This window comes from Crinia signifera, chromosome 3, assembly GCF_055691185.1.
Source record: "Crinia signifera chromosome 3, ASM5569118v1, whole genome shotgun sequence".
Classification (NCBI taxonomy): domain Eukaryota; kingdom Metazoa; phylum Chordata; class Amphibia; order Anura; family Myobatrachidae; genus Crinia; species Crinia signifera.
This window is the reverse complement of record NC_139219.1, coordinates 97,422,779-97,439,050: the sequence shown is the minus strand read 5'-3', so window position 1 is coordinate 97,439,050 and position 16,272 is coordinate 97,422,779. Positions and strand designations below refer to the sequence as shown.

The following is a 16,272-nucleotide window of genomic DNA, read 5'->3' as shown; positions in this document are numbered from 1 at the left end:
TGCAATATCAGAGTATTTATCATAGAAATTCATCAGTAGCAAACTCATCTTTTCTTCAGGGCTGTATAGAATAGACATTTCTCTTGGACAGACATCTGTCTAAATTTTAAAACACAATTATCTTTTTTCTTCAAACACACTATATGTATTTGTGTACGTGTTGTATGTTATTTTAACCTCTATAAAATTTCAGCTGTTTATGTGAGTTCCCCTACATTGATATAGGGAATATTAAAACAAAAATTATTAAAGGTTATATTTTAAAGATTAATGTATTTTCCTGTAAAACCTTTCAGTCTGCACAAATTACTGTTTTAAAACGGTAAAAAAAAAACGGAAAAATAACGGGTAAAAAGTGCGGTCTGAAAGGGGTATAATAAAATTAGGTTTTTACAATTTAATGTTTTGTTTTCCACTGAATGCCGTGTAAGGAATTGTTTGATTTTTTTGTTCAGTTTTGCATGTCAGGTCATCAGAAGTATTGATTCACGATATTAAAAGATATATAATCTGTGTAAAATGTGTGGACTTTTTGAATCTCTGTATGGACTCTTTTCTCTGTGGTCCAAACCAGTGATACAAAGCAGATACATAAGCAGAGCATTAGAAAAGAAAACACGGAATCAATAAATTCAAATATCTTTTTCTTTTTAATTATAAGACAGAAAGGGCAAATTCATTTATGCACAGATCTTGGAGACAACAATGAAAATAAAGGTTTTAGCAAGACCAAAAACACAGATCTACCCTCAAAGGGCAACCGTATGTACTTTGTATATAATGATTGCAATATACATTTAATGAAGGGGACTTCTAAAGCCCTCCTTAGATAGCATTTGTCATTGCAAAATATTGTTTGCTGCTAAAATTGCCCTCATGATTTCTTACTCTTTCAGTCCTATTGAATTACTTTCATCACTATTTTTTTTCTTATTCATTTAAAACTATTTTTTTTCTTTATAGATAGATTATAAAAATGTGTTTTGACTCTTTTGGTGCATTGATTAATCAATACTTTCCTGAAGCCGTTAAAATAAGGAACCCCACGCCTTCCCCCAAATAGCTGGGGGAAAAAACAAACCACAACACACAGATTGATCGGAAGAGTAGAAAAATCATACTACAATGACGCAAGACTCCTCAATTATAAACATTAAGGTAGTAAACAGAAAATCATTGCACATCAAAAAAGTCTGAAAATTCCCTTTACACTGATCAAAAAAATAAATAAATAAGTTCTAACAGGAATATGGTACTGGGCCAGCCAGTACTAACGTGTACAGAAAGAAATATTGCCCTCAATGCCTGGTAGCACAACTGGCTACAAAAATGAATCTGGGTTTCTATGTTTTATAGGAAAAGCATGTTGTGGCTTTGGAAACAAAAATGCTTACAATATATTTAGAAGCCATATTGTACCTATACAAAAATAAAAATAGCATTGCCTTAGTATTTCCAAAGCATATAACTGTGCAACCAGTGACAATAAAAAGGACATAAATTAACAGAGGAGACAATATTTTTGTGTTGTGGGCAGAATATTTTTCTGTTTCAGTGATCAGACCACAGACGCTCAAACAGTCACAAAACAGAAATTAAAAGTTACACAACACGCAAATAAATAAAAAGCATAAAAACAATGAGTTCCAAATTTAAAAACATACTCCACTGTAGCTTTAAAAAAAATGAATGCCTTGAGCTGTAAAAACATTAAGTGGATTTTATATATTTAGTGGTTCCATTAGTGGCTATGGAACATTTCTGTGCCATTTTGGAGACATTTTGTCACCACACATCACTATATTGTTTTGTGTTCTTAATATTCATCTTAAATATTTGACCATAAACTTTTTCTTCTTTTGCAAGGTTTTCAAATTACAATTTAACCCACAAATGTAATTTATTTCAATGTTTGGTAGTAGTCAAATGCTACATCAGAAGACAGACCGAAACCTTGTCCGCTATGTGACAAACAGCCAGTGCCTTAACGCTTCCATTCCCTGTACAGCTTGAGTGTAGTAGAAGTCCATGTTTGCAGCAAAATCTTTACATATAGATGACTCCATATCGCCAAATGTGCAGTATACTGCAGTTCCTCCAATGCTAAGAAACACAGTTACAATGCATAGCGCTACAAGCAAGATGCAGGAGCCTCCACCAATTTCTTCTGCAGAAAGAAATAAAAAAATTGAAGATAATTGGCAGTGCAAATTCATTTATTATATACTGAACACAATCATGATTCATTTCATTACATGTTTAGATTCATCACCCAAATGAACATATTGTGTTTGTTTTCTTGTTTTTCTATGGACCTCAGTCTTAAATGTATCATACAATGGCCTGTATTTAATGATGGCCGCCGCAGCCGGCAAGGGGGTTAAACAGCGAGGATCACAGAGAACCCGCGATCCTCACTGTTTAACCCCCTCGCCGGCCGCTCGCTCTATTCAACGTTCTGGGGGAATCCTCACCGTCACAGGACGTATGTCGACCTTGTGTCTGTTGATCACGTTCCTGTGGACCTAAGTGATTGTTTGTGCCGTTACTGTTGACCATAACATGGTCGAAATACTGTAGACCGAATACGTCTTATATCTTATTAATCTTTTACACCTAGCAAGCCTACACAAGATGGCGTTGTTTCTCATTTATTGCTTTAGATTCAGGTATTGACTTACTGAGCCAGAGTCTTTATAGAGAAGGGATGCAGTTAAGATCCCGGCGGTCGGGATCCCGGCGTTCAGAATCCCGACGCCGGAATCCCGACCGCCGAAATGCCGACACTTTCTCCCTCCTGGGGTGTCCACGACACCCCTGGAGGGAGAATAAAATAGCGTGCCGAGGGTAGCGAGGCACTGGGCCCGCTGCGTGGCGAGCGCAGCGAGCCCGCAAGGGGGGGCGATCCACGTCCCCCCCTTGTCGGCATTTCGGCTGTCGGGATTCTGAACGCCGGGATCCCGACCACCGGGATTCAATACTGAATCCATAGAGAATGGCCACTTTTTACCCATTTCCCACAGATTGTGCAGAGAGATGGGGTAAAAAGTTGCCAAATCTAATGTAGTTGACAACCAATCCGATGTGCGGTCCCGTGCACATGGGAGGTCAGTCCAGCCGCATGTCCAACCTCCAGCAGCGGGGAATGGGGTTGCATGTGATATATAGGTCCTGGGTGGCTCAAGAGGGATAGGATGGCCATACACTGCTGTGAGAAGTCACAGCAGTGTATGAACACTTTAGGGTTCTTAAGGGTATTTGTGGATAATGCAGTAGGCAAAAACAGTGCTTGCAGCTTCCCATCATAAAATATGTGGACAATATGGCGTCTAAGGAAGACATTTATTTATTAACAGCTTCTTATACAGAGCAGCAAGTTCCGTTGCACTTTACAATTGGAAATAGGGATAAAATAAACTGGGTAATAAACTCAGAAAAGTTTGGGAACCACTAACTGATTTATGTATGTTTATCTACTGAAAACCCTTTATTGATGTCAAATTTTCTCTACATCTAGGATTTCCGCAAACTTACTCAAATTCTGCACAGGAGGGATACATAAAAGGAACATTCTGATCAGCTTCACCTCTGGTTCATGTGCACTTTACTGGGATATTTCCCTCACCTGTACTTCAATCACTAGAGAGCACCATCTTCTCTACTGCTTTCTTATCTTCCTGTCTATCGATCTGATTGGAAAGACCTTTCATTTTGTGGTGACCATCGACAGCTCCACTGTCAATGGTTTAGTTATAAGAAGGGGATCCATCAATGGTGAGCCATTGTTAGATTGTGCTTTGCACATGCACAGTCACTGCTCATACATGCACAAAAGGCAATTGTGGGTCAATAAATCCAGTTTTTTATATAGAGTAGAGCGATGAGGAATACAGGGAGGCCACTGTGTATGTAATGCTAAGAGCTGTATGTAGGTGGCGCTGCAGCGCACAGCTCCTCAGCTCTCAGGCAGCTCCCCTCTCTCTCTACTCACCACATGGGCCTGCAAGACGGAAATGCTGTTGGGCTGGCCGAGTGAGGCTGACTCTCCAGGTGTGTATGCATTGTATATGTGTGCGTATGTATGTATGTATGTATGTATGTATGTATGTATGTATATGTATTTAGGAAATGCATGCAGATGACCGGTGGTGATGATGCCGGCAGTCAGAATACTAACTCCAGCATCCCGATGCATGGAATCCCTACCCCTCCCTTCAGCCTAATACTAAAGGTGCCCATAGACGGTCCGTTCCCGGACCGTCCGTTCTGTACTATGCGATGCGCGCTCCCGCGCATCACATAGTACGGTACAAAAAGTATGTGCTGCACATACTTTTTGTAGTAGCTAAACTTCGCATCGGATCGCATTGCATGCACACCACATGCACTAGGCATGCGATCCGATGCGAAGCGTGCTAATTAAGACCCAAACAGATCCGTTAAACGGACCGTGTATGGGCCCCTTAACTCTTCTCACTTGTATCTAACCCTAATCTTCATGCCCACAAGCTAATAGCAACCCCTCTTCTAAGTGCCAAACCCTCCTCCCCATAGCCTTAATCTAATCCCCTCCCAGCCTAATGCTGACCTGCCTTGCATACTTATAATTGGGATGTCTGAATTGGTATTCTGACTGCTGGCATCCAAATGATTCCAGCCCATGCATGGCACTGCAGTATTAAACTATTATATTAAATTGAATCAGCATTAGCAAAATTTCTGGGTTGCGCAGGATCTCATAAAATAATAAAATAAGTGTATATACACACACACACACACACACACACACACACACACACACACACACATTTCTACTATGATTTTATTTTAGACCTCAGGGCCCCCCTGTCATAAGTAACCCAGGCCCTCCATAGCCTTAATCCAGCTCTGAGTCAGGGAAAGGTTATGTGTGGGAAAGTAAATATGGGGAGAAATCAGCTTCCATGGATAAGCCTCAAACTATGCATGACAGACTCAGGGGTGTATGGTACAGCTCATTATGACGTTCAGGCATTATCATCATTGTATAGTGGACTTTAGCTTTTTTTTCCCTTTAGAAGTACAGTAGCTCACCAATTTGCTAATTGTATAGAATAAATATCTGTGAAACAGTTCCCAAATACATGTGTAATGCAGGATCATCATTTATAAATATCGGGCATAAGCACAGTCAGAAAAACTGGGTTTTACAACCTGAGACTTTGTAAATATACCCACAAGGGCGATATCCTATTAGCCCCATTACCATTCGGATGATAAAAAAAGTCGGTTTTCACAATTTATGGTCATTATCACATCGCCCAATTAGCGTCTGAAAATGGACCCGTGATTGGGTGAAAACACATGGGGCTGTGCTGTGCATGTTATCGCAGGTCCTGGCAGCTGGTCATCGGGATACCCGATGAGCCGTTACTCAAAGGTAACAGTATCGGTTACCCAATAATCAATACCCGATAAAGCATAATATCTGATTAAGCATAATACCTGATAACAGCAATCGAGCAAAAGGTCTCCTGCATCGGGGCTAATAGGATAGCCCGCGGCAAACCTATTAGCAGCGGTGAAGCACTGCTAATACGATACCCCCCTACTGTAAATCTTTAGTGTAATAAAGGTGGACTCATACCTTGGTCGAGAGCATCTTCTGTTTCCTGAAATCGCACTTTCCTCTTTGCCTGTTTCTGCAATGACTGGGCAAGCTTCTCCCCCTCGCTTTCACTGCGCTTCTTTAGTATGGACACCAGACCTTCTGCAGGACTGACCTAACAGATTACAAAAATAATATTATACAAGGTTATAATTGGAACATTTATGAAATTTTAAATGATCGTTTTTAACTAGCTTGAATAACATTTCTTTCAATGTTGCTAAAAATGTACATACACAAGGCTCCAAGTCACAGCAGAGTTAAAGCATTGTAAACATGTGTAAAGTTCAACTGTAAAATAAATATGGGAGAAAATCTATCAACAAAACAAGACAGCACTGTATATGACAGGATTCATCATTGCAATTTGAATTATGTAGCGGAAGATGCTGAATAGAGTAGAGCAGGGTTCTGGTTAGAGATGTTCACATTGAACTTTGAGGGCTTCAGTTTGCAGTACAATTGTGCTGCCAGTTCTACTGGTAACCAACTGCCACAGCAGGGATCTTGGTTAGAAATTAAGCTGGGTACCAGGGGCACTTTAAGAGAGGAGGAGGCCCATGTGCAGCCTCCTCCATCCAGGCCTCCTCCTCTCTGCCTGCCATATAGTCTTAGGATCCTGAGCACTAGAGTTCTCAGACACCCCCCCCCCCCCCCACCCTTTGTGTCTGGAATACAAAGCAAGCGGGGGCAAAATTAATTTATATAGTTTCTGTGCAGGGTAAATACTGCTTTTGCATGTAGCCCATAAATATGACGCAGCTTTATTTTTACACTGCAAATTTGATTTTTGTTTAAACACACCCCCATACCTCCCAACTTGTGGACTTTCAGAAACGGGACAGCCCAGTGCCCAAAAATGGGACGTGGCCTCAGAAAAGGGGCATGACCTTACAGGATGACGCTTCCCAAGGCCACACACCCCTTTTCCATCCCTCATCAGCACTAAATGGACGCGGGACACTGGCAGCCCCACGGGCGGGACGCAAGAACGTCCCTGAAAAACGTGAATTTCCTGCGGAAAGAGGGACAGATGGGAGGTATGCACCCCACCCAAATCTCTCTGCACACTACATCTGCCCAACCTGCAGAGCTGCATGACTTTGCCCAGTTGCCCACTTTTTTAAATTGTTTGCACACCTGTGTCATTCCCATGTCCAAATCCCTACCTAAGCTGGACTGCCAGGTCTCTCGACTTGTGTTTTGGGGATCCTTCCGCACCGAGTCTGGCATTAACTCGAAGTGGCGGTGTGACCCAATTTAAATACTGTTTTACTGTTCATAGAACTGGCTGTGGAGACTGGTAGCCCTCCCCTGACACCCGTGTCACTATTATCATTCTTCTGATATACTACAGTACGCTCATCAGCAATATACAGGATGTGAGGTTCTCCTTTTCATGAAACAAATTAACTGCAGTATACCAGGGTTGCCGACTTTCAAAAAATCCTCTCCGGGAGAAGCCCGGAGAGGAATCTCGCATTATGAGTTTTGGGGGCGGGACTTAACAGTGACGTTGTTAAGCCCCGCCCCCATTACAACAAATAGACGGAATAACTGATATCCATGGAGGGGGCGGGGCTAAAACGACACGATTGTGTCTTTTAGCTCCGCCCCCTCCCCTGAGACCCGCGGACTGCGGCATATAAATGCCGCAATCGGGGGGCTCAGTGGGGGTCCCCTTGATTCCGGGAGGGTTGCCCACCCTTCCGGGGGCCGGGAGGAAGGACCCGATTTTCGGGAGACTCCCGCAAATTCCGGGAGGGTCGGCAACTCTGCAGTATACTGGTTTTTCCGATTGGCTGCACCTTCTCTGAGTGAGAATTCAGAATACAAAAACTTTGAGATGGTGCAAGACTGAATTAGCATCAATACCTTATTTTAAATAGACTGGACTTTTCTAAACGATCACAAGTGCAGCAACCAGGCAACGTGGCTTTGAAAAGTAGTTCTAGATGACACAGTATTTGAAGTCACAGCCAATTTATAATCTAGTGGGTTTAGCGTGCTATCATGATCGTATTTTCAAGCACAGCAATAAAAAGTCACATGTTCCAATATTCTATTTCTAGTAAAGTTGCATGGCACTGAAGAGTGCAATTGAACAAACTGTATATTTAGTCATCCAATCAGAATGTTTGCTCTAATATTTAGGGATCAAAACAATGACAGCTACTTATAGACTCTAGACCAGGCATGTCCAAACTATGACCCTCCAGCTGTTGTAAAACTACAAGTCCCATCATGCCTTGCCGCAGTTTTGCTATTTGGAAATGCTAAAACTATTGCAAGTCATGCTGGGATGTGTAGTTTCACAACAGCTGGGAGGGCCATAGTTTGGACATGCCTGATCTAGACAGACAAACAAAGACACACACACACACACACACACACCTAAATAGTTTGCTACTGGCGGTTGATAAAAATTATGCTCAATGAAGGTTTCAACAGTGCCTGCACTAAAACCATTGTGACACGGCAACTGCTGATCCATCAGAGATCCGTTCTTTTCAGTAATGGATACACTTAACAATTGTGTATTTTAATACATTTTCTACAGTGATGAATTCTGCACTGAAAAGAGCAGGAAATGGAAAAACTAAACCAAAGCCAGACCAATTTTGACGGAAATGAACAAGCCAGTTTGGTTGTGGCATATACACCACATCAATGAAATAAGTAGAGTTTGTATATTCTCCGCATGCATGTGTGGGTTTCCTCCGGGTACTCCGGTTTCCTCCCACAATCCCAAAAAATACTGTTAGGTTAAATGGCTCCCAACAAAAATAACCCTAAAATGAATGTGTGGACGTGTACAGGTGGTAGGTTAAATGGTTGTAAGCTGATGTGAATGTTCTATTCTCTGTAAAGTGCTGCGGAATAGGTGTGCACTATATAAATAACTAGCAAGAAATAAATAGGTTGTGTGTAAAAACCAGGATATTGGAACACTGAGTTTTATGCGCAGCGCTTAATGACAGCAGTGTACCCGACTGCAAATAAGTGTATCCGGGAAGATAATGCACTGTGACACAAGGCTGGGAATGTCCTGGACTGGTTCCAGGAACATGGCAGTTAATACCGCTTAATGCAGCAGTCTCCTCACTCATTAGCCCTGAATCCATTCGAGCATATGTGGAATGAAATGAAAAACCGCTATTCTGAGCAGAGATTTAGTACCAGCCAATTTGTAGTTCAGATTCCTAACACTACATTTATGGTGATAAGAGCCAACATCCTGTGCTGAATGAACATTGTCTTGCGGAGTCCATGCCCCCACCAATTCAGTCTGCTTTAACATAATAGGAGATATATGCATGTAGTAAAATGTGTAATATGTACAAGTACATTTTCTGACATTAAAAAGGTGCTTCTTTTATAAAACACTCACTAAAACACTCACTAAAGTGAAGCAAGATGTTATGGAAATTATTTGGCTTTTATTTTCTATTACAAAAGCTTATTCCTAAGCTTTGTTTATGCATACCTCCCAACTGTCACGATTTTAGAGGGACAGTCCCGATTTTCGGGTCCTGTCCCGCTGTCCCACCAGGCATTGTCCCGCTGCGGGGGGTGGCAGTTGGGAGACCCCCCAATCTAGTAGAATAGACGCTGTGCGCATGCGCACAGCATCTATTCTCGTATGAAAATGAGGTTGCGGCTAATTAGCATAAGCCGCGCCCTCATTTGCATACGCCCCACCCCCTTTTCGGGCGCTCGCGCTGCTTCGCCGCGCGAGTGTCCCTATTTGTTAAGGTCAAAAGTTGGGAGGTATGGTTTATGGTCTGCAAGAATCCATGGCACATTTGAAGTTGATAGGCTTCTGAAAGTGCTAATTAGTACCTAGAATTTAAAAAGCATAGGAGTGATATCAGGTGGTTATTCCACATGGTTAATATGATTTACATTTGGAGATGTTATGTTAATATTCTAAGTATTTGTTTTGATTTTGTTCAGCCTACTAGCAGAGCAGGCTATTTATGAGTGGGATCAATTCAGCTGTACTCAAAGTAATCCTATTTACTTGTGTTAGTAGCAAGGTTTAAACACCTTTTAGTGACCAGTATTTCAAATCTCTGGTGGAATGTTTAGTAATGTAGAAATATATTATGTATAGTTAATGCTTTTGATACATTGATTATTCCATTTCAGCATGTACGGTATGCAGCGTGCTCTCATTGCTAGGTTTAGCTGGTCTTGCCAATACTTGGTCACAACTGATATCGTGAAGAAAAAGAATTTTGAACTGCGCTTTTGAGGAAGGAGATGACACAATCAGTTCAAACAATTTAATAAAAATTATTAAAAAGAACAAATTTAAAAAGAATATGTATAATACATAATACACATCTGATTATACTTTGATTGGTGTATAAATGGTGTATAAATGGTGGAAGCCTTAGTAAATCTCCCCTTTGGATGGATGGGGATAGTGTGGAAAATTAAAAAACATCTTGGCCCCCAGTTTTTTAAATCAATTCCCTCTGAAGCCACCGATAAAAGCACATGGTTAACACCAGCAAAAGGTTTCCACAAATGTTGCACCACATGTCGGCAAGTACGAAAAACAGAAATAGTACCAGGAATCGATGCAGTTATCAATTTGTGAAGTTTCATCAATTGCAATACTGACTATGTAGTGTACTTGTAGTGTACATCCAAAAGGGAGATATACTAAGGCTTGCACCATTTATACACAAAGTATAATCATATGTGTATTATGTATTATACATATTCTTTTCAAAGTTGTTCTTTAAAATGTTATTATTAATTTTTATTAAATTGTTTGAAGTGATTGTGTCATCTCCTTCCTCAAAAGCGCAGTTTAAAATTCCTTTTCTTCTTGTTTTTACCCCAGGGACTGACTACCCCTTAATCAAACTGCTGCTTGATTTGAATGAAGCCCTACGCAGCGCCTGGTAATTACCCTGGAGGTATTACACATCTGTTTCTCTTTTTTCTATAAATGATATCATAATGCGTATCTGGTTTTTTCGCATGATGTCTACAGTCTGATTTGTCATGGAATGATGAACGTTTATTTGATCTGTTGCTTTTTTTATTTGATAAAAGCTGGAACTAATCAGCGTATCAGAAATGGGGGGAAATGCCATATTTAAGGTTTTATAATTTGTATTTGCATAAGATGTAACATGTGCATAGCGATAGATTGGGTGGGGTTTGTACTTCAAACTGATATCTATTTTGCAGTATACAAATAAAGCACCCAGTATTTACTCTGCACAGAAATAAAATAACTCATCGGTACTTATGTAATATCTGGGCTCACGTTTTTTCTAATGAGACCGCGTCCACTCACCACGCTTCGGGCAAGGTGGCTCGCTGCGCTCGCCACACTATATAAAATCAACTCCATGCGTAGTTGGATAGTAGGGGTATGAAAAAATGGGGTGCATTTAACATGGGAGCCCAGATAATACATAAGTACCAACTCATCTAAATGTAACTCTGCACATGTTAGATCCTGGAGCTAGGTGAATCGAACCGCAGTATTTACTTTAGGGAGAGGAGGGGAGCAAGTTGCCCTTTGAAGTAGTAGTTGATATACTGTAGTAGAAGCAGCTAATGAATGAGGGTATGGGTCATTGGCTCAATAAAGTTTGACATACATTGGGACCTTAATACTGTCGCCCTAATGACCATATACCATGAATGGATGTAATGAACGTCTACATAGTTACAGAGTTACATAGAAGGTAAGGTTGAATAAAGACTTCCATCCATCGAGTTCAACCTGATTAAGCTAATTCTCCCTTGATATCCTTATATTAGTTGTTACATTTGTTTCCCTGATTTATTTTGAGTAGCCCTGGATATTTTTAGCCAGTAAGTGTTCGTCCAACCTTGATTTGAACGAATTTATTGTCGATGCTGAAACCACCTCCTTTGGCAGAGAGTTCCAAAGTTTTATTGCTCTGACTGTAAAGAATTTCCTTCTTCCAACCGTACAAAATCTTTTTTCATCTAATCTATACTCATGGCCCCTGGTCCTAGTCTCATTTCTTGTGGTAAATATGGTCTGTGACAATTCCTTATATTGTCCTCTAATGTACTTATACATGGTAATCATGTCTCCCCTTAATCTACGCTTTTCTAATGTAAATAGCCCCAATTCTGATAATCTTTCCTCGTAGGGTAGGACTTTCATTCCTCTTATAAGCTTTGTTGCTCTTCTTTGGATTTTTTCCATTTCTGTGATGTCTTTTTTGTAGTGCGGTGCCCAGAACTGCACTCCGTATTCAAGGTGAGGCCTGACCAAGGATTTGTATAGTGGCATTATCACTTTTGAGTCTCGAGATTCCATGCCTCTTTTAATGCATGCAAGCATTTTGTTTGCCTTCTTCACTGCTTCGTTACATTGGGCGCTACATCCCAGGTTATTGTCTAAAAGGACCCCTAAATCCTTTTCAAGTACAGACTGCCCTAATTCTACCCCGTTTAACTTATAGTTAGCACCCTTGTTGTGTCTCCCCAGGTGCATGACCTTACATTTGTCCACATTGAACTTCATTTTCCATTTTTTTGCCCATTTCTCCAGCGATGCGAGATCACTTTGAAGTGATGTGACATCATCCTCTGATTTAATGACTTTAATTAATTTTGTATCATCTGCAAAGGTGCTTATGTTACTGAGCAATCCCGCCCCTATATCGTTGATAAAAATGTTAAACAATATGGGTCCCAAGACTGAACCTTGAGGCACTCCACTTAGTACAAGTAGTGTCTCAGATAGTGCTCCATTTACCACTATTCTCTGCTCCCTGTTACACAGCCAGTTTCCCACCCATCTGCATATATTTTCCCCCAGTCCCATGTCTCTTATTTTAGTTATCATCACATCCACAGCGTTTCCTTCGTCAAGGTCTCTGCTAACCTCCTCATAGAAAGCGACCAGATTAGTTTGACATGAACGATTTTTTGTGAACCCATGCTGGTTCCTGCTAAGTATATGATGTTCGTCCAAATATTCTAAAATACTATCCCTTAAAAAACCTTCGAATATTTTACCCACTATTGATGTTAAACTTATTGGTCTGTAATTTGCAGGGTCCTCTTTTTTCCTTTCTTGAATATTGGCACAACCTCTGTCCTTTGGTACTTTGCCTGTTGAAAGTGATTTGTTAAAGATGCGATGCAGGGGGATGGCTAGTTCCTCCCTTGATTCCCTGAGTACCCTCGGATGGATCTCGTCAGGCCCTGGGGATTTATTTGTTTTGATTATACTAAGCCTCCTAATTATGTCCTCATGCCTAAAATCCACAGTCTAGCATTAGCATTGTAGAATACTTCTTTCCTACCAATTTTTTTTTTAACCCAAGTTATTTCCAGGGAAACCTGGGTTGAACTTTGATGTGAACAGATCAGATATAAATTACCCCGGAATCCAAGATCGGTGGTGTGAACGCAATCCAGGGCCTGCTATAAAATTATACAGAGAGCCTGATTATCAGTGCTTGGAAATGTCCTCTCCAAACAAAGGCAGAACAGGGAAGACTGTACATGGGTTTAGTATGAAAGGGGTCTACCTGTCAATATGCTAGGTCCAGCCTGTCGTGGAGCGATGTCTGACTCGGGTGCAACACTGGCTGGATCTATGATCAAAACCACATTTTGTTGGAAAAGGGGTAGAAGTCTCTAATCCATGATAGACATGTCTTTTTAAAAGCGACATGGAATGTGGGATAAGGTGGCAACCTTATTAATAGGAATAAATTGGGGTTAGGTAAACTAGAATTACTTACTTGAACAGAGACCTGATTAATACATAGATCACCCCTGGGCTGTGAGCTGTAATGACAGCACTGACAGCCAGATGCTCCCGAACGGAGCTACGTTTGAATAGCTCACAGGTTCTCAAAGTTGGTTTCCGGGACCCCACACAGTGCATGTTTTGCAGGTCTCCTCAAAGAATCAAGTAAAATAATTAACCCCACCAGTAGATCTTTTAAAGTGTCAGTCCGTAATAAGTGCACCTGTCGAGTAACCTGGAAAACATGCACTGTGTGGGGTCCTGAGGACAGAGTTTGAGAACCACTGGATAGCTCCATTAGGTGCCCTCTAGTGGCTGACAGCGAGGAAGATGTAACTACAGCCCAAGGTGCCAGCAACATAAAGAGAATATTGGACATGAACTGTTATTGAAGACTGGGTACTTGTTTCCTAGCACGGCCACCACGATTTATATCGTGGTGGTCGTGTCGGAAAAAATCGCGTCGGTCGCGTCAGGTGCATACCAAAACGCACACGACGCGACCGACGCGATGTACCCGATTTCTCCATAGGCTTCAATGTTAAAATAATTTAACATTGAAGCCTATGGAGAAATCGGGTCTCCATATGCTTTAATGTTAAATTATTTTAACATTGAAACTGAGTACATTTAACATAGAAAAAAAAGGTAAATGGCCCAATATGGGCCATTTCTCATTGGCTATGGCCCCGGCATGTGTGTAAGCCCGCGAGGGATGCCCCTCGTGGGCTTGACAGGTAACGCTGCGCTCGCCACGCTTCGGGCTCAGTGGCTCGCTACGCTCGCCACACTTTATATTCTCAACTCCATGCCGACGTGGATAGTAGGGGAATGAAAAGGTCGGAGGACGCGCACCGCCGCCCCTCGCGGGCTCGCTGCGCTCGCCACGCTTCGGGTTCGCGTCAATCGTGGGGGTGGCGGTCACAATGGGGGGCCATTATTTTTTACACACATATGCCGGGGCCATACCCAATGAGAAATGGCCCATATTGGGCCATTTCCCATTTTTTCCTATGTTAAATGCACTCATTTTCAATGCTAAAATATTTTAACATTGAAGCCTATGGACAAATCGGGTCCATCGCATAGGCTTCAATGTTAAAATATTTTAACATTGAAGCCTATGGAGAAATCGGGGGCATCGCGTCGGACGCGCATAGGCTTTAATGTTAAAATATTTTAACATTGAAGCCTATGGGGAAATCGCGGGCATCGTGTGCCTTAAAGTTAAGGCACACGATGCCCGCGATTGTGGCCGTGCTAGGAAACAAGTACCGAAGACTGTTCAGATGATGTAAGGCTCCTTTTTGCAATGGAAGTTAAGCTGTTTAGTTCAGTACAACATTAATGCAGTAATGGCACATTTAAAACAGTAACATAATGGAAAAAAAAAATACAATAATTTATCTGTACCTGTAATTAGTAGAGGCAATTATGAGTGCCTTTGATCCATAAAATATATCTAATTACCATTTCAGGAGTCATAAAGGGTTTTATTTCCTTTACTTTGGGATAAATTGTTAACGGCATTCAGGAGTTCATGAAAGGTTTTGCGTTGCACTCTTCTAGAAAGATCAATGCAAATAGAATTGAAAGGTTTCACTCAATGATCCCATCTGCATCTTCTTTATTATGTAGCTATGTATTTTATAAGTGATTAAAAAGAGAGCACTCATATTTAAATGAATATTGGGTACTTGTTTCCTAGCACGGCCACAATCTTATGGATCGTGTACCTTTAAGTTAAGGTACACGATCCATACGATGGACCCGATTTCCTTTGAAATCAGGTCCATTTTGCCGGCTAGGACACAATATCGGGGGCATCGCGTCGGTCGGGACCATTAACATTGGTCCCGACGCGACCGACGCGATGCCCCCGATATTTCCATAGGCTTCAATGTTAAAAAATATTTTAACATTGAAATCGTGTCGGGAAAGGTAAAATATCGGGGGCATCGCGTCGGTCGGGACCATTAACATTGGTCCCGACGCGATGCCCCCGATTTTTCCATAGGCTTCAATGTTAAAATATTTTTTAACATTGAAATAGTGAGAAAATGTGAAAAATGTGAAATGGGCCAATATGACCCATTTCACATTATAGATGTCCCCGTCGTCACCCCACGATAGACGCCAACCCGAAGCGTGGCGAGCGCAGCGAGCCCGCGAGGGGCGGCGGTGCGCGTCCTCCGACCTTTTCATTCCCCTACTATCCACGTCGGCGTGGAGTTGAGAATAGAATAGTGTGGCGAGCGCAGCGAGTCACCGAGCCCGAAGCGTCGCTCGCCACGCTTCGGGCTCGGTGGCTCGCCACACTATTCTATTCTCAACTCCACGCCGACGTGGATAGTAGGGGAATGAAAAGGTCGGAGGACGCGCACCGCTGCGCTCGCCACGCTTCGGGTTGGCGTCTATCGTGGGGTGGGTGTACGCCGTTAAATTTGGGGGGGTTGGGAATATTTTACATTGAATCCAATGTAAAATCGGGTCCCAGGGACCCGATTTACATTTCATTCAAAAAAAAAATCGGGTCGAAAATCGGTCGGTCGCGTCGATCGCATCGCATGCGACCAAATCGCATGCGATGCGATCGACCCGATTTTTCCGACACGACCACCCCGATGTAAATCGGTGTGGCCGTGCTAGGAAACAAGTACCGAATATTGAGTGATTAGTACAAAAAAGAACTAAAGTACAGCACTGGAGACCTCCTTTATTCTTATCTTCCTTAAGACAGACCTAAAACTCCATCTTTGGGTGTATGCTTTACAAACAACATGGTCATTAAATGGTTACAAAGTTTATTGCCTGCAGTCTGCCCTCATTCTGAAGAATTGGGTTGGAATGATTA

The 16,272-nt window shown here is 41.8% G+C and overlaps 1 protein-coding gene across 2 annotated transcripts in view; it reads right to left on the bottom strand.

The window, feature by feature from the left end:
- Positions 1-631: 631 nt before the first annotated feature.
- CNST (consortin, connexin sorting protein) overlaps positions 632-16,272 on the bottom strand; it is a 139,069-nt gene continuing 123,428 nt past the window's right edge. For both annotated transcript variants that reach the window (XM_083176248.1, XM_083176249.1), the window contains 2 exons: positions 5,627-5,762; positions 632-2,167 (listed from right to left, as the gene is read on the bottom strand). In XM_083176248.1, coding sequence (XP_083032374.1) covers positions 1,962-2,167; positions 5,627-5,762 — 342 coding nt within the window. In that variant the 3' untranslated portion in view covers positions 632-1,961. The remainder of the gene's footprint in view (positions 2,168-5,626; positions 5,763-16,272) is intronic.